The sequence below is a fragment of the Acanthisitta chloris genome, unplaced genomic scaffold (genome assembly GCF_000695815.1).
Source record: "Acanthisitta chloris isolate BGI_N310 unplaced genomic scaffold, ASM69581v1 scaffold29073, whole genome shotgun sequence".
Lineage (NCBI taxonomy): Eukaryota > Metazoa > Chordata > Aves > Passeriformes > Acanthisittidae > Acanthisitta > Acanthisitta chloris.
Genome location: NW_008667023.1, coordinates 13,776 through 31,914, shown reverse-complemented (window position 1 = coordinate 31,914; position 18,139 = coordinate 13,776). Strand labels below are relative to the sequence as shown.

Below are 18,139 nucleotides of genomic sequence, written 5' to 3'. Positions count from 1 at the left end.
AGAGGACTGGAGGTGTTGCAGTTGAGCCTTGCAGTAGCAGAGCTGTTTGGGAGAGAGCACTATATTGGCAGAGATGTATCAGAAAAGGGTGAGCTTGCTGCTCTGTGGTGAGCTGTGAGGGTGGTGGGGAAGCATCTGTCTCCAATTCATGTGGTCAGTTACCCTGCTGGTGGTGTTAGAATCTCTTGCCTAATGTATGATTTTCTGCATGGGTGGCATTCATCCCCCTCTCCTTTCACCCCAGGGTTACTGACTGGCAGCTCCCAAAGGCGCCAGGATGTGGATGTGGATTTCTTCCTGATGTTCAGTGTGGTGGATGAGAACCTAAGCTGGTACCTGGATGACAACATAGCATCATTCTGCACAGACCCTGAGACTGTAGACAAAGAAGATGAGGAATTTCAGGAGAGCAATAAGATGCATGGTCAGTGTCACCTTTGTGAGGACAGTGACTCTGCCAAGACACTCAGGGGTGTCAGTGCTGCACGATCTGCTCGGAGATCACGTGCTGAGCAAACACTATCACAGGGACAAGGCAACAGCTCCAGAAAAGAAGTGCTGTTGTGATTTAGTCTTTGGCTTGAGCAATCTTGTATGCTCTGCTTTAGGGATGAGCTGTGGAGCTGAGCTCTGCAAAGCAGAATGATGAGTTCTGGTTGGGTCCATCCTCTCGTCGTATCTGTGCTGTGACCTGCTGGCAGGAGCTCTGGAGGTCTCTTTTCTGCTCTCTGATCTTGGCTTGCTTGGTTTTGCAGCTATCAATGGCTACGTGTTTGGGAACCTCCCTGAGCTGACGATGTGTGCTGGGGATGATGTCTCATGGCACCTCTTTGGGATGGGCAATGAGATTGATGTTCACACAGCCTACTTCCATGGAGAAACACTCCGTATCCGAGGCCACAGGACAGACGTGGCCAGCCTCTTCCCAGCTACTTTTGTCACCGCAGATATGGTCCCCAGTAACCCTGGGAGGTGGCTACTGAGCTGCCAGGTCAACGATCACATCAAAGGTAAGGCAGAGGGTGGAACATGTTCTGCACTCTGTGTCCCCTTTCTTTTTTGTGCAGTGTGCTCCTGTGATGTGCAGTGTGGTAGAGGACAGTGCCTTGGGCACAAAGCATGTCCCTAGATGAGCAAGTGATTCCTTGTCCTGTATAGATTGGAGTGGACTGGTTATTAATGTGCAGGGCAACCTTGGTGGGGGTGACCTGTTCCGTGTCTGGTGCAGCTGAAAGCTGAGATGAGGCAGTGTCTTTAAGAGCTCTGGTCTCTGTAAGAGGCATTTGCATGATAGATCCGAGGACAGCAGAAGGCTCTAGTCACTCTCTGTCCATGCTTCCACAGCATTGTCAGGCCCTGAGATATTGCCCAAGGAGGTGGTGGAGTCACCATCCCTGGAGGTGTTTAAGAGGTGCCTGGATGTGGCACTGGAGGATCTGGTTTAGGGGTTCCAGCAGTGACAGGTTCATGGTTGGACTCGATGATCTGAGGGGTCTCCTCCAACCTTGATGAGTCTGTGGTCCAATGTCTGAGGTCAGAAGCTCTGCTCACTGCCTGTGGGAATGACCTACTGTCCTCCACTCCCAGTGCCTTGTGGGCAGGTTGGTGGTGGGAGGGAGGCTGTGCTCGCTGTCTGGCTGAGGGGCTGAGTGTGTCCCTGTGTCGCACAGCTGGGATGGGCGCGCTCTACGAGGTCCGGCATTGCGCACAGCAGGCACCGGCGGCCGCCCCGGGTGGGAGAGTTCGCACGTACTACATAGCTGCCAAGGAGGTGCAGTGGGACTACGGACCCCTGCAGATCGACCCGAGCAGTGGAGAGCCGCTGAGCAAGGCAGGCAGGTAAGTGAGGGGGCTCGGGGGTGGTGACCTGAGTCGGGAAGGATGCGAGGAGAGGGTGAAAATTCCTTCTGTTCAAAACACATGGAGTGAACTCCCCCTGCCCTGGGAAGGCAGAGCACTCCCTGTGGAAAGGGAGGCTGCTGCCGCTGGGCTGCATGGCACGGTGCAGGTGCCCCGTGGGAGTGTGGCACAGCCGTACCCACACACAGGCCCTGCTGAGGTGGGGCGTGAGCTGCCACGTTTGTGTCTGGGCGTGCAGGGACCTCGGTGTCAGACCTCCATCCCATGGCCAGGCCGCTGCGACAGCAGCTGGGCAGAGGTTTCCCATTCAGGCTTTGGCTAACTGAAACAAGAAGATTGCTCTCCCTCTGTTCCCTTCCCTGGAAGCTGTTGGAGAGGATGTACCTCATCCAGGTGGAGAAGGAGAAATGCAGAGGGGTTAATTATTTACCCGCTGCCATGCCGCAACTCCTGCAGACCTTAGAACTGAAAGCTCTTTAGACCTGTGAGCTGGCCTTGTGACTGCACTGCCTCTCCTGCACGGCTGGTGATGTCTCTGTTTGGTGAAGGTGGTGGTGGAGGAAACAAATCTCTTTACAGCTGTTTATTCTAGTGATGGTTGCGGCTGTACCCTGGGCTGTCTCTGGCCTCGGAATGGCTCAGTGTTTTAGTACTGCCTTCCCTCTGGCTGCACTGCAGTTTGGTTCTCTCCTTTGCAAGTCTTGTGCAGAGATGCTGATCACACCTGTGCCACCAAGCTTGGCAGGTTCGACTGGGAGAGGTGCCACAGGTGCTGGTGGACGAGTCTGTAGGGACAAAGAAACTTGGCAGTGTCAGTCTGTGCTTGTTCCAAACCAGAGGTGCTGTCCTTGTCTGAAATGCTGCTTGGTTTGGAGGTGCCTCCTTGCCAGAGGGCGATGGAGAGGGAGCAGCACTGGTTTTCTGTGGGATAGCCTGACGTTTGCTGTTTGCATTTAGCCCTGCTGAGCCCTATTTCAGGCGCAGCCCGTACCGAATTGGGGGTGTCTATTGGAAGGCAAAGTACGTGGAGTACACTGACGAGAGCTTCCGTGAGGAAAAGCAGCCATCGAAAGAAGGGAAGCACCTTGGAATACTCGGTGAGAATCAGCCAGGAACACAGTCCCTTGTTGGTGTTGGTGAGGAGGATGGTGGTGCTGGGAGTGCTGGTTGGCTGTACCTGCCTTCTGGGTTCGAGGGGCACAGAGATGCTTCACAACATTCACATGCAGGAACGAGGGGTACAGGCCAAGGTGTGGAGTGCTAGAACAGACAGAATCACTTCAGAGGTGACTCTGAAGGTATTCCGGAGGTGAGGGCTGAGGGACTGAGCGTAGTATTTGTGACTAGAGCTGAAGAGGTCACAGTGATAGCCAGTGTCTCACCACCCTCACAGGGAAAAACTTCCTAATATCTAACCTCAATTTCCCTCTTTCAGTTTGTGCCCATTGCCCCTTGTCCTGTCCCTGCAGCTCCTAACACAGAGCCCCTCTCATCGCCAGCACTGTAGCCAGGGGAAGGTGCCCTGGCTGCTGTTTGCCTGGTGGCTGGGGGAGTTGCCCTGTTGCTGATGTGTGCTCTCTGTTGTTTCCCAGGCCCCGTGATCAAAGCTGAAGTGGGGGACACCGTCCTGGTGACGTTCCTCAACAAGGCCTCGTGGCCCTTCAGCATGCAGCCGCACGGCATGTCCTACGGGAAGGCGGCGGAAGGGATGTGGTACCACGATGGTTGGTGGATCCTTTGCCTGGGTGCACCCACGTCTCCCTCTGGCGGTGCTGGGTGCTCTGGGGTCACGAACCAAGCACCTGCTGTGAGTGGAGCGGGTGAGAAGGTGTAGCTGAGGGATAACCCTGCAATCTCTGTCTCCCAGGCCTGTCCCAGAATGGGGTTCCTGTGGCACCGCTGCACAACTTCACGTACCGCTGGACCGTGCCGAGGCAGGTGGGGCCCACGGCCAGCGACCCGCCCTGCCTCACCTGGATGTACAGCTCGGCCGTGGACCCCGTCAGAGACTCCAGCTCGGGCTTGGTGGGGCCCCTGCTCGTCTGCAAGCCGGGCACCTTGGATGGCAACAACAAGCAGGTAAAGGGTTGTCCTGCCCTGCTCCTGCCAGGGCTTTTGCTGTTCACAGCATCATAGAACTTTAGGGGTTGGAATGGACCTTACGGATCATCCAGTGCCAACCCCTTCCCTGGGCAGTGTCCTCCACACTTCTGTGTAGGAAAAGGAAGCATTGGCAAAGCATTAAGGAACGTACTGAAAACGAGTAAGCAGTAATGTGAGTCCAGGAGAGTCAAACCAAAGCCATGGGGTTGGTTAACACTGGGACAGTTGGTGCTCAGGTCTCGCCTGGGAAAGGCCAGCAATGTTCTTGGGCTGCCCCCACAGCAGTTTCTGAGCTCTGCTTGAAATCCGTAGGCAAACTTGGCTGCGCAACTGTACCTCAAACAGTTACCTTGTAGGTAACCCTTGTCCTGAGGCTTGCATAGCAGGCTGCTTCCACAGGCATGTGGGATGCTCCCTGCAGGCCCAGAAACATTGAAGAGACATCCTCACTGGCAGGTGTTTTGCCTGGGTGATACAATGCTTTGAGGTTTGGGTGAACCCCCAGAGCTGCTCCAGAGCCCTCCTGGGACAGTTCACATTCAGAGGGGGGTGGTGTGGGTGAAACAGGAGTGCAGAAGGGATCAGGATGCTGCCCAGGGTGGAGGTGTGGCTCTGCCGAGCAGAGGATCAGGAACACTCACAGCCCACGAGGTGGAGGAGCTGTGACAATGATAAACATGGGCAGGTACGGGAAAGGTGTGAGCAAAACAGGGACAGACCTGTTTGTGAAAGTGGGACAAGGAAAAGTCCCCTGGGGTGACTGTTCTGACTCCACAGTCATGGGCTGCCCTTTAGTGAATGCTCCACTGGGGAAGGTGCACAGCCACTCCTCTGCAGCTGTGTACCACAGCCCAGTCACTGCTCACCCTCTTGGCTGATGCCCCTGAGGGTGGTGACACCACAGGAGAGTCTGGACACCACCAGGATATTCTTTCAGTGAGGAAACACACCATGCTTTGGAGTGCATTTCTTAGGAGAGTTAACACTCTCAGGGATTTCTGAACAGAACACCAGTCCAGGCCCATATTAGGAGCGATGGGATGTGGGCCATCCTTGTGGCTGGGCTCTGGTCTCAGGGCTGGTTTGAACACCTGAAAAAACCTAGTGATTGGGAGGGAAGGGGACAATGATTTCAAGCCCTTGGCTGAGTTTTGATCACTTTATTCACATGAAGCATCATGGAAAATGAACAAGTGATGCCTTTTGTGAAACAAAAGAGGAACATTCAGCATGAGGAAGGGGGCAGAGTCCTGGCCCTCCACAGGTTTTGAGATAAAGGGGACCAGGAGAGCCAGGCAAAGCAGCTTTGCCTCTAAGGGTTGTTAATTCGTGTGTTTTAAAAAAATAACAGCCATCATTGTAATTATAGAAAGGCATCGACAAAGAGTTTTACCTTCTCTTCAGCGTGTTTGACGAGAACCTCAGCTGGTATTTAAATGCCAACATAAAGTACTACTTAAGGATGGACGAGGCAGCTGTGAAAAAGGATGATGGCTTTGAGGAGTCCAACAGGATGCATGGTATGGGTGGATGCTGCTCTGTGGCAGCAGGGATGAACCCCAAAGCATGGGGTGATGTTCACCTCGGGCTGCGCTGGGGCTGGAGGGGCTGGGTGGTGTTGCCCTGGAGTCCAGCCAGGCTGGAGGCAGTGGCTGGGATGTGTCAAGCAGCACAGCTGTCTGGGCAAGTGTGTTCTGAGTGTGCTCAGGGGTGAATTGCAAATAAGCTGCCCTTCCTGCCCTCTGGCAGACCTGTCCTTTGAGGGGTGTGCACAGAATGAATCTCCTCTGCCTGCTGAGAGTTAATTGCTTTCTCCTTTGCAGCCATCAATGGACTGATGTTTGGTAACTTGCCTGGGCTGGAAGTGTGTGAAGGAGACAGAGTGTCCTGGCACCTCCTGGGCTTGGGCAGTGAAGCAGACGTACACAGAGCTGTGTTTGAGGGAAACACGCTGCAGATGAACGGGATGCGCAGGGACTCGGCCACTCTGTTCCCACACACGTTTGCCACTGCCTTCATGCAGCCTGATAACAGCGGTGAGTGCCTCCTGCACAGCTCCCTGGGCAGCAGGAAGGGGCTCTCATTGTGGGGGTTTGCTCCTGGGACAGGTTCTCTGGCACGGCATGAACTCTTACACGAGTGAGCTGTGCTTCAGGTGGCTGCTGTGTGAGGAAGCTTCCTGAGATGACTTTTGTGCAGGACTTTGTTGCGCTCGGTGTCTCCAGTGACCCCTTTTTCACCACAGCCTGTGGCAATCAAGCTCTGACCCCTTTGCACTGTGGCCTGTGGCAACCCAGCCCCCTGAGCACCACACAGATACACCCAGCACGTGCTGACACCGTCCGTGCTACCAGCTCTGCGGGGGACGCAGCCGTGTCCCAAGGCCTCCAAAACCCACTGATTCCCTGTTCGTCCTGCCTCCTGCAGGGACTTTCGAGCTGCACTGCCAGACGAGCAATCACTACCAGGCTGGGATGAGGGAGCAGTACGTGGTTTCCAGGTGTGGGAAGCAGACCCCTGCCCCAGGCCGGCAGTACTTGGGGGTGCGCACGTACTACATTGCGGCCGAGGAGGTGGAGTGGGACTACGCGCCCAACCGCACCTGGGAGAGGGAGCGGCACAGCCACGCTGCAGACAGGTGAGCCTGGCCCCTGGGGGAGCCTGTGGCAGTGTCCCACGGACCCTGGTGGAGCCTGTTGGGTGTCTTGGCCACTCTGTGACCTGCTGTGTGTGCTGGGGGGGCTGCCGATGGGAGCACGGGTCTCTGTCATTGAGGCTCAGAACAGGTCTAGAACATGTGTCCAGTGAGGAAGGGCTGAGGGAGCTGGAGTTGGTTAGCCTTGAGAAGAGGCTCAGGGGTGACCTCCTGGCTCTCTGCAACTCCTGCCAGGGTTGGAGATAGGTGGGGGATGTGTGTCCTGCCAGGACTGCAGGGAGAGGATAGAGGGAATGGCCTTGAGCTGAGCCAGGGCAGAGTCAGATTGGATGTGAGGAGAAATGTTTTCCCTGTTGTGGTGTTGAGGCCCTGGGATATTGCCCAGGGAGGTGGTGGAGTCACCATCCCTGGAGGTGTTTCAGAGGTGTCTGGATGTGGCACTGGAGGATCTGGTTTAGGGTTTGGGGGTTCCAGCAATGACAGATTAGTGGTTGGACTTGATGATCTTGGAGGTCTCCTCCAACCTTGATGTGTGATTGCACTCACACTTGCAGCCCGAGACACCTCTGGGAAACCCCTTCGACTCCTGAATGCTCTGCTGTGAGTTAACTGTTTCCTCCCTATGAGGTTTTTGGCCTCTCAGCCCTTGTTCTGCATTTCCAGCTATGCTGACGTGTTTCTGAGCACTGAGAACGGACTGCTTGGCTCCAGGTACAAGAAAGCTGTCTACAGGGAGTACACTGATGGCACCTTCCAGACCCCCAAGGCCAGGATCAATGCTGAACAACACCTAGGGATCCTGGGTATGGATGTGAGCAGAGGGTACAGTGGTGGGACTGGGACTCCAGAGCTTCAGTGGCTTAGGGCTGTAATCTGAAGTCCCACTGGATATTTAGGCATGTGCTCTGTATGCAAAGGAGGATAAATTGGGACTATCTCCTACCTATACCTGACAGCTTTGGAGGTAGCAGTAGCAGGGTCCTGAGCACAGCTTTTGTAAAGCCTGGGCTCTCCTGCCTGCCTTTGCACCAGTGTTTGGTCATGGCTCGGGCAAAATGTGTGCCACAGCTGCATTTCCCTGACTGGGGGACAAACAACCACTGACTTCTGGACAGGGGTCTGAGAGGTGGAGGAGGAAACTTGCACCTGTGAGAAATGTTTTGGGGCAGGAGCAGGCAGCCTTGGGAAGTGGAGAAGCATGTGCAGTGACTGATGGAGGTCTGTGGAGACTCAACCCTGTGTTACGAACCCAGGGCTGGAAGTGGTGTCAGGGCAGCCAGGCTGAGACAGCACCTGCACTCAAAGTAGGCTGCACCTCTGATTTGTGACACTGTCAGGCCAAGTTGAATATTACCATGCATTTTTGAAACCAGCAGCAAGGGATGATCAACGTGCTGTGACATTTGGCATAGCAGTATTCAGAAATCAAGCCTCAGTTGTGCTGGGCCTCATTAAGATGTGGTAACCACCTTCATTGTCCTCGTTATGAAACTCAGTCTGGGTTCCAAGACTTGAACTGGGACTGACCTCCTGCTCTGGTTTTGGGAGGCAGAGAAGAGGGAGGGGAACGTCATAAATATTATGCTGGTATGAAGATGCTGAGGGGACTGAAGCACCTCAGGGATGAGGAAAGGCTGAGGGAGTTGGGGCTGTTCGGCCTCGAGAAGAGACACGGAGGGGGACCTTATTAATGGATTCAAGTCCATGAACAGGATGATCATGGACTCCAAGATGATGATCAAACTCTGCTCAGTGGGGGAAACCAATCAAACAAGAGGTAACAGCAAAAACTGTTGCCCAGGATGTTCCACCAGAACACAAGGAAGAACTTCTTTCCTGAACAGTCACTGAGCACTGAACAGATTGCCCAGAGAGGTCGTGGATTCTCCCTCACTGGAGGTATTCCAGAACCACCTGGACACAACCCTGAGCGATGTGCCCTGGGCTTGCCCTGCCTGAGCAGGGAGGTGGGACCAGATGTCCCACTGTGGTCCCTTCCAACCTGACTGACTCTGAGATTCTGTGAATATCTCTGGGGATAAGATGCTGAGAGAGAGGTGGGAGTATCCCAGATGTGCTGATGGTCTTTGCTGGTCTCAGAGTATGTTCTTCTGTCTCAAGGTCCTTTTCTGTGGGCAGAAGTGGGTGAGATTCTCAACGTGGTGTTCAAGAACAATGCCTCTCGGCCCTACTCGGTCCACGCTCACGGCGTGCTGGAGCGGCAGGCGGGACAGCCGCAGCCCGCCAACCCCGGTAGGTCCCTGGCTCCAGCTGCACCCCTCGTGCCCACAGCCAGACTGCTGTCCTTAAGCAGCCTCAGATGTCCTGGTTTTCTCGTGGCAGAGAGCTGGAACTGAGCAGGGACTGGTCTTTCAGGTCCAGCACAGTCTTGGTGACACACAGTTGTGTAGGAATGGCAGCCCTGGGGCTCACATTCTGCTCAGGCTTCTGGGCTGAGTGTAGGACAGACTCTTCTGTGTGCAGCCTTACCGCTGCATGGTCTGTCTGTGGGGAGGAGAAGGTGATGGCAGGTGACAGTTCAGCCAGTCCTTGGCAGGGGAAGCCTGTCCCTCTTCTTTGGGGATCTGTGTGCACAACAGGATGACATAGTAGGAAACAGGAGAAAGGCACAGCTGCTTGCCAGGATCTGACTGAAATCACTACTTTGTTTCGAGGCCCAGGTGCCAATGTGTGTAGGTTTTGGTCCCTTCCAGCTCTCCCAGGCTGCCCAGGCCACAGCCACGCTGTCAGCCAGGTCCTGCCTTCCTGAAAGGGTTGCTAAGATGCAAAGGAGTAATTTTAAAACCCAATTTGAATTAGTAGCATAAATACACTTCAGAGAGAGGAGAGATCATCTCAAGCTCCATCTGAATGAGGAGAGGTGGAGTTCCCTTGGTCAGATCCAGCCTCAAAGGCAGCAGATAAACCCGAGCTGTGCTGGTTCCAGGCAGTGTGTGTCCTGTGACCGCTGTGCCTTGCTGTGAGAGGCTCCCACCTCTGCCAGTGTCTGGGGAAGGAAGATGCCATGTCTGACAGACAGAGTTGAGTCTGGACTTTGGAGTCAGGATTTTCTTACTTCCTTTTGCTTTGCTGCTGTATATCACCTGTGTGAGGTGCTGCTCTGTCCCCCAGGTGACATCGTGACGTATCGCTGGGAAGTTCCCGAGAGATCTGGTCCAGGCCCAAACGATTCAGCCTGTGTTCCTTGGATCTACTACTCCACGGTGGACCCAGTAAAGGTAAAAGAGAAGTTAAAACCAAAAAAGCCCAATTAGACCCCATCTAGAAAACAGTGCGAGCTGGGTACAGTTTAGAGTTTGGCCTGGCTGAGAGGTGGAAGAACCACCTGGTGGCATGTCCAGTGTTATCTACAGAGGAAGTCTTCCAGGCTTGTCCTGGTGTTTGTCCTTAGTTTTCCCTAACAGACCTTTGTAAAACAACTGCACCATCTCCTGGCCACTAACCTTCCTTCACTTACTTACAAGACATGAGAGCATCTCCCATGTTCGTGGTTTCTTCTGGTGAGAGCCACTTGCTAGTATAGAAAGGCAGAAATTGCCCGAAATGAGGCCTCATGGATAGAGCAGGAAGATGTGACCATGGCTAGAACTGATTGTCGTAGCACTGATTTCACAGGGAAACAACCTGCAGTAAAGCATCACATTAGCCCAGAAATAATGGCCTTTTTATCTCAAGCTGCAGGTGTCTTTGTGGTCACAGAGTGGAGAATATCTCCATACCATTCATATTTATGACTTTCAGATTTGCATTTCTCAGAGCACTTACAGTTCCTGTCCCTGTGCTTTGGTGGATGATGCTCTCCAGCGAGGGTACCTGCACTGCTTGCTTTTAGTGGGGTGGTGCAGGAACAGAAAGGGATTGCTGAAAGGCAAAGAACTGTCCAAAAAGAGGGTGGGAAGGCCCTTGCTCAGAGCTCTCTCCTTCCCTCCGAGCAGGATGTATACAGTGGACTGGTGGGGCCCCTGAAGGTCTGCCGGAGAGGGACTCTGCGCTCCGACGGGACCAGGAAGGATGTCAAGAGGGAGTTTGCTCTGCTGTTCCTGGTTTTTGATGAAAATCAGTCCTGGTACTTGGAGGAGAATGTGGAACGTTACAGTAAGGGAAGTCTCAGGGAGATGAACCTGCTGGATGAGAAGTTTGTGGAAAGCAACAAGATGCATGGTAATGGCAGTGGGTGCTGACCACGACCCCCGGCCACGCAGCCTGGCTGCTGCTGACTGTCCTCCCTGACACTGCTCTCAGCACTGCAGCACGTCCCCAGCCCGAGTCTGTGCTCTGCACTGAGGGCTCATCACTGTGGCTGTCCCTGTCAGGAGGAGTAGCAACATCCAGGCCAGAGAGGTTAAACTCTGATGCGTCCGAGTGACTCAGGAAAGGAAATGAAACCAAATGTGGAATTAGCTTGTCAGGCTAATTTAATTCAATTTGTCTCAGACCATCAGAAAATGTTAGGTTTCATATTAGTTGCCTGAGCTGAATGGCTGCAGTACATGGCTCAGTTGCTTCAGCTGATTATCAAAGAGCTATTTCTACCACAGCAGGATGGACATGTTTTTCTGCATCAGCCTGTTGCTTATGTTAGATCCAGATATGATACAGAGAAAAACTGTCTAAAGTATTCTCAGCAAAACAGGTCCCTGGGCAGTGGTGGAGATGAGAACAGTGAGGGTTTGCACCATGTGCACTGCCATTGCTACTGGTTTTGCACAGGTGAGATAGACTCTCCCACGTGTCCATGAGTTGTTGTCCCAGGGTTGCAGTAGCAGAACCAGCACAGTGGAGCTGGATGTCTGTTCTAGGCTAGACAGAGTGCCTGTGGCAGATCTGGGGGTGCTGTGCCCTCAGATCCTGCCTCTTCCCATCGTGCTCCCTCCGCTGTCACCTGGCAGTCAGCTCTGGGTCCCTTTCCTGCGTGTGCAGGCACAGCAGGATCCCTGCTGGCTGTGCTGCCTGTGAGGCAAAGCCGTGCTGTGCAGGGGTGTGGGACGCACTGTGTGTGTCCAGCCTGAGGCACAGCACCCAGGGCTGCTCACTGCCAGGACTGGCCCCGTTGGTCACTGCTCAGACATGTATACACCTTCACACACATACATGTTTCTCCATTGTGGGGCTAAGAAGGCCATTTTTATGCGTCTTGACTTTTAGAAGCAACCAGTTCTCCTGGCTGACTGCAGGGTTTCAGCAAGAGGTAGTTTTTGAGACTTGTTTGGGCTGAGCTATAGCATGGCCTTGGCTGGAGCAGAGTTGGCTAAGTGGCTGTGCTGGGGAGGGACTGCCAAGCTCTCAGGGACCTGTCACGTGGGGACACTAACTGCTGAGGCACTCGTTGCTGTGTGAGCTCTAACTTGCCCTTGCATGCTGTTCCTCTGAGGCAGTGCAGCACCTTCACTGTTCCACTAACAGCCTTCTCCCCCTGCAGCGATCAACGGCAGGCTCTACGCCACCCTGCCGGGGCTGACTACATACCAGGGCGAGAGGGTGGACTGGTACCTGCTGGGAATGGGTCAGGAGATCGATGTCCACACAGTCCATTTTCATGCTGAGACCTTCATATACAAGGTAAGCAGAGGGTGACTGATCTCAGCACTTCTGCTTGGCTCTGGGCTTGAACTTTTTGAGTGACTCCACAGCGGCTTCACCCAGCTGGGAAAGGGATGTGGTTTTACACATCCCAGTCTGACTCCCTAAGCTTCTGTGTTGTGCTGAGATGTTCAGCTTAGTCCTTGCTGGGGTTGGGTTGTGTTTGCTTTCCCAGCTGCAGCCCTGGGGCTGCTCTTTGAAAGCATTTTTGGTTTTGAGCTTTAGAAAGCTGAAATGTTCCCCAGTGATGCTGGCAGAATGTTCCTCCTGAGAAGATGCAGAGAACACTGCAGTTAACAGCCTCTCTTCTCTGACAGAATGGCAAAAGCTACAGAGCAGATGTTGTGGATCTGTTCCCTGGGACCTTTGAAATGGTGGAGATGCTGGTTGGGAACCCTGGGACATGGCTGCTTCACTGCCACGTGTCTGACCATATCCATGCTGGGATGGAGATCCTCTTCACTGTCCTGCCCAGAGCAGGTAGGGAGCTGTCCCTGCTGCTGTGAAACACCCAGCAGCACTTTCTGCCACTGCTGGGAGTGTTTGCATCACACTTACAACTCTCCCACGTACCACAAACAGCCAAATAATGGAGCAGGCAATTTCTTTGGGCATGGTAGTACCAATTGCTTTCTGGGGGTTTCATTGCAAGTTTGATTCTAGCTTGTGTCTGAGATGCAGTGTTCAGCCATCAGCCAGTGGTTCTCATTGAGGAGAAGGCTGGGAAATGCTGTGCAGGACTGGGGCTGCTCCTGGAGCAGGTGATACAGAGCTGCTCTTGCCTCCTGTAGAGAGGGAAAACATTGGCAGGAGCAAAGAGAACCTATGAGCCCTGGAAAACTGTGCTGTCTCTGGATCTGCTCCTCATTAGATGTGCCCTGTTCTGGGCTCTGCCTGCTCTGCCCAACACCTTCTCACCCTCTGTCCTTTCCTTTCAGAGTCGGAGCTGGAAGTCGAGGGCGTCACTGCAGGTATGGTGTGTGCAGCTCTGCAGACCCTGTCTGTGTGGGGAGCAGGGCAGAGGTTTGGATCTGTGCACAGGGCAGGAGGAGTACCCACAGCCTCTCCCGTGCCAGCCTGGCTGCTGTGGATAACAGGGAGGGCTCAGGGCTGCTTGGTCTATCTGCCCTCCAGGAGTCTGTGTGCAGGTGATAAGGAAGTTGGGCTGGTTAGGCTTGGAAATGTTCAGTGGCCTTGCACCATCTTGTGCCTGCTATGGAGGGACTCAACTTCATAGGAGAGTGTGAGCTTGGGAACTGGCAGAGATCCCGAGGGTGCTTGAGTTGTCCTCGCTCCTTGCACTGTCAGAAGGGATGGAGTCAGCATGCAAACAAGCACATCTACCTCCTGCTCTGATGTTCCCCCAAGAAAAGAGCCCAGGCATGTGCCTGGAATCTTTCAGGTGCTGGGAAGGACAGATGTGAGAAGACATTTGGTTGAGCAGCACTAGCGGCAAGGGGAGTAGTAGATATGATCCTTTGAAATTTTCTGTGGTAAAAAGTCTGAGTAGTTTGTAGTGGTGGGTTTTTCCCTGATTTTTCATCTTCCTTCACACTCCATTATTCATCTGCTGTGAATAAATTCAGCTGAGCTGATTTCAGCACCAGCTCAGAACAGCTGCAAATGCAGCCACCTGCCTACAGTTCTGCAGGCTTTCTCCACCCATAATTCAGTCATTGCCTTCTCAACAACGTTTTCCTCACTCCGAACAGGCACACGAGAGGAGGAAGAGGAGGTGTGTGAGAGCAGTAGTGGCAATATTCAATAGTTTGGTTTTATACCATGCACAGACATCTGCTTGTGTGTGCTCAGCAGGCACAGACCTCAGGAGAAGGGCAGTAGTGGCTGAGTGGGCTGTGAGACACAGTGAGGTCCTGGGGTGGAGTGAATTAGGGAAGGAACCATTGTCTCAGCTCTGTGTGGGCTCAGGGGTCTGACAGTTGCGTGGTGACGAGGCCTCCTTTGAGTCATTGAGTAATTAAGGCTAGTAAAGACTTCTAAGATCATCAAGTCCAACCATTCACCCAGCACTGTCATCTACCACTAAAACATGTCTCTGAGCACCATATCTACACGTCTGAGCACTTCCAGGGATGAGGATTCCACCACTTGGATTGCATTGGGTCTTTCTTTTGCTCCTTGGTTGTATTTCTTGCATCTTTTCAGCTGTGGCATTGCTGCTTCCTATTGAAATCATCTCTCTGTTTGTCTCTCAGGATTGCTGCCTGAGGATGAGGATGAGTCCCAGATAATGGTTTTTGGATCCAAGGTGGCCCCAGAGCAGATAGAGGCCACAGTCATCTCTCTGGCTGTGGTGGGAGTTGTGCTGCTCCTGGCTGCTGGTGTCCTGCTGGGAGCAGTCATCCGCCTGGAGAGGCAGAAGCGGCTGCGGCGCAACCGGAGATCCATCCTGGATGATGGATTCAAACTGGTGTCTCAGAAGAATTCCGAGTTATAAAAGCCATGTGCACAGGTTGGGCTGTGTGCTTGGAGCAGGGGCTGGATCCTTGTCCCCAGCAGAGACTCTGGGCCATCGTTTCAATTGTGCACTGTACCTGTAGGAGCTGAGGAGGGAACTGGGGCCCTGACCTCTTCACGTGTCCTCCTCAGCCCTCTGTAAAGACAGCGTCCATCCAGGAGAGCTCTGAGGACCCTTTGAACTGACTGAAGACAAAGTAACCAGTAAAAAGGTCCTTCCAAAATACATCACAGAAGAGTCAGAGCTGGAACGGACCCACGAGGATCATCTAGTCCAAGTCCTGGGCTACTTCTCTTCCCCAAGAAGGAGAGGAGACCTTTTCTTTTCTCCAGAACAGCTCCACGTGGTCTTTCCTCGCAGGCTAGCTTAGGCCAGATTCCAGTCTTGCTCCATTGCTAGAACTGAATTGGGAATTGCCTTCCAGGAAACTGTGAGCCACTAAAGTAATCAATGTGAAGGGGGGAAGGTAATGCCTACAGTTTCGTAAATCAGTTAAGAATACAGAAGAGAAATTGTTCACTCAGCGCTGTGCTGCTGTTGTCTGAAGAGTCTGGGCAGACACAGCCCCAGGGCAGTGCATGGGTCTCTGGTCCCTCCTCCTGGTCCCTCTGCTCTCTGCCACAGCTGGGGTGGGGGTGGGACTAGCCCAGGGCTCTGTAGCCCACTTGGCCAGGGTAGCCACCCTGCTGTGTCAGCTGTACCCAGTGTCACATTGCCCTGAGCAGGACATATCTTTGGCTCACCCCTGAGCTCCCATTATCCAGATGGATGCAGGTTCGTGCTTACATGTTTCTGTGCCTGGTTTTGCAGTGGAAAGGGATGTAAGAAGTGTGTTCTGGTGGCTTTCAGAGGCAATTAAGGCAGCTAAATGGCTGTAATGACCAGGACTGCTGGGCACTGGTTAGGCACAACAGCACCATTTTCTTCAGAACAGTAATTATCACATACTTAATCATGCTCAATTCATATCGGTCCCTGCATGTTTCCAGCTGCCTTTTCCTTTGGCAGCGAGGACAAAGCTGATTAATTTTCTTTCATTGCACTTCATTAAGCCTGGTGAGGGGCTGGAGGGCTGCTGGGTGCTCTGAACACGGTGCTGAGCTCGGATTCAGCCCTGGTTCAGCTGCTGCTGCTGCAAACCAGAGGTTTCCAAGCCCATCAGCCTGGGGGAATTTTAGAACCCATTGCATCAGGAACAAGCACCTTCCAAGAAGGAAGCCTTTATTTGATTTTTTTTCCCTGCCTTGGCTTGCTAAAAAATAGATCAAAAATTGTTCTGGGCCTGCACTTAGTCAAAGGAGTGAGTGTAGGTGTATTTCTTTGCTTCAGTGCAGCAGAGAATGGGGGCTCAGCCCAGGGTTTGGGCACTGGGACCACACAGGGCTGGATGACACTGTCCTGGAGCAGGAGCTCAGTGCTTCACTGAGCTGAAACAGTCTCTGACCTCCCTTCATCAATACTCAGGGCATACACAATTCAGGAGGTTACAGCTGCCATGGGACCCCAGGAAACTTCCTTTCTGCTTCCTCTTCTCCGTGTAAAAGAAATCAGTTTTCTTGGGAAGAGCTGGTTGCTTGGAGCTGTGCTGTGGCCCAGGTGTATGACATAGAGCCATCAAGGTAGGAGACCTCAAAGATTGAGTCCAGCCATTAACCTGTCACTGCTGTAACCCCCAAACCCTAAACCAGATCTTCCAGTGCCACATCCAGACACCTCTTAAACCAGGGATGGTGACTCCACCACTTCTGTGGGCAGTCTACTCCAGACATGTGCTGCTGTAAACTTGTGTGTGGATGTTCATGGCCACATGCACATTTTTGCACTGCCCCAGTGCACAGCACCCCATCCCAAGGCAGGACTGAGAGGCCCCATGGGTTGTGTGGCCATGCAGGAGGGGTCTCTGCCCACTGCCAGCCCCGGCTGGGACCACCTCCCATCCTCACCAAGCTCTTGCCACACTCTTGGACGTGCAGCTCTGTGTCCAGCTGAGCAGCTGGGACCGTGTCAATCTTCCTGAGCCATGCCATGCCTTTAACTTGTAATCTCTTGTTTCACCAATGAAAAGGCAGTGAACATTTCCTGACTGAGAGGTTTTGCTTCAATGAAACTGTAACAGGCATTCCAGAGCTGCTTTCTGAAAGCTGCAGGAGATTCGTGTCAAAACTACCCACTCTCTTTTCCAAAAGCCTTCACAATGGGAAAGAAATTATCCCTCAGTTCACAAAGGTGTTTTGATGCAACCAGACTGACTAATTTGATTTTCACAAGGTATGACTCAAAGTATTGAAAAGAATGGTTGTTGACCTCTTAGGCTGGGACTGGAGCCTGCAAGAACTGGAGTTTGTCCCTCTCTCCAGCCACTGGCACAGGCCCAAGGCAGCTGCCTGGGGAGTGCAGAGGGATGCTCTGGAGCAGAGCAGCCACCCAAGGGCAGGGGTTCTGTTCTCATCCCCAGTGACCAACTGGGGTGAAGCTGCAAGCTGTGGTGTAAAAATAGCAGATTTCACAGCTGATTTGTGAGGAACCTTCTGGGAAATCAGTTGCTGGTACAGTGGCAGAGTTGGCTGATTTCCCTTGGGTGCAGTTCTACACAGGTTTGGTAAGACTGATTGCAGTGTTTCATTAGCCAGCAAATTCCCAAGAGACTGATCATCCATCAGAGCACCCAATCACCCTCTTCAGGGATTGAGGATGGAAGACAAGGCCACATCTTCTCCCTCTTTGAGAAACTCAGATAAATCACTGCCAAGGTAAGTCATCCTCTTCAGTCGTGTCGGGAGCCTGAAGTCTGGTTACAGGTGGAGAGGCTGTGATTTGAGGACCAGAGAGAATGGCATTGTGCTGAGCCAGGGCAGAGTCGGATTGGATGTGAAGAGAAATGTTTTCCCTGTTGTGGTGTTGAGGGAGGTGGTGGAGTCACCATCCCTGGAGGTGTTTCAGCGGTGTCTGGATGTGGCACTGGAGGATCCGGTTTAGGGGTTCCAGTAGTGACAGGTTAATGGTTGGACTCAATGACCTTAGAGGTCTTCTCCACCCTTGATGGTTCTGTGGTTCTATGATTTTGCTGGAACAGGCAGTGAGTTATAAAGTACATTCTGAACATGTCCTGCACCTTTCTGGGTCTGTCCTTGTCTGCCACAGCCACTGCCTTCTGCAGGCTAAAGATACATCAATTATCAACCCCAGTGGAGGAGAGTCAGCAGGTCCCTGCATGCCTTGTCTCAAGGTGATGGCAAAGAAATCTCACTCTGTGGAAAGGCAACAAGCATTGCCTGGGTTCGTGCCCAGCACAACAAAACCCAGGCCGCAGTGTCCCGCAGATGCTGCAGCTCAGCTGGGCTTCTCTGAGGTTCTGGTGTGCTTCCTCTGATACACACCAATCTTTTCAGCAGGTCACCTGCCTGTTGCACTTAGCATTTGGATGCCAAACCGCCGTGAAG

General features: G+C 53.1%; 1 protein-coding gene across 1 annotated transcript in view; it reads left to right on the top strand.

Annotated features, from left to right (window-relative positions):
* The window catches only part of HEPH (hephaestin), an 18,246-nt gene extending 3,568 nt beyond the window's left edge, over positions 1 to 14,678 (top strand). The window contains exons 4-21 of the mRNA XM_009072359.1: positions 245 to 424; positions 756 to 1,010; positions 1,671 to 1,839; positions 2,818 to 2,957; positions 3,453 to 3,584; positions 3,728 to 3,939; positions 5,333 to 5,483; positions 5,787 to 5,999; positions 6,391 to 6,601; positions 7,283 to 7,422; positions 8,741 to 8,872; positions 9,752 to 9,858; positions 10,576 to 10,801; positions 12,060 to 12,199; positions 12,538 to 12,700; positions 13,041 to 13,067; positions 13,486 to 13,494; positions 14,437 to 14,678. Of these exons, the coding sequence (XP_009070607.1) occupies positions 245 to 424; positions 756 to 1,010; positions 1,671 to 1,839; positions 2,818 to 2,957; positions 3,453 to 3,584; positions 3,728 to 3,939; positions 5,333 to 5,483; positions 5,787 to 5,999; positions 6,391 to 6,601; positions 7,283 to 7,422; positions 8,741 to 8,872; positions 9,752 to 9,858; positions 10,576 to 10,801; positions 12,060 to 12,199; positions 12,538 to 12,700; positions 13,041 to 13,067; positions 13,486 to 13,494; positions 14,437 to 14,678 (2,849 nt within the window). The remainder of the gene's footprint in view (positions 1 to 244; positions 425 to 755; positions 1,011 to 1,670; positions 1,840 to 2,817; positions 2,958 to 3,452; positions 3,585 to 3,727; positions 3,940 to 5,332; positions 5,484 to 5,786; positions 6,000 to 6,390; positions 6,602 to 7,282; positions 7,423 to 8,740; positions 8,873 to 9,751; positions 9,859 to 10,575; positions 10,802 to 12,059; positions 12,200 to 12,537; positions 12,701 to 13,040; positions 13,068 to 13,485; positions 13,495 to 14,436) is intronic.
* Positions 14,679 to 18,139: the final 3,461 nt, after the last annotated feature.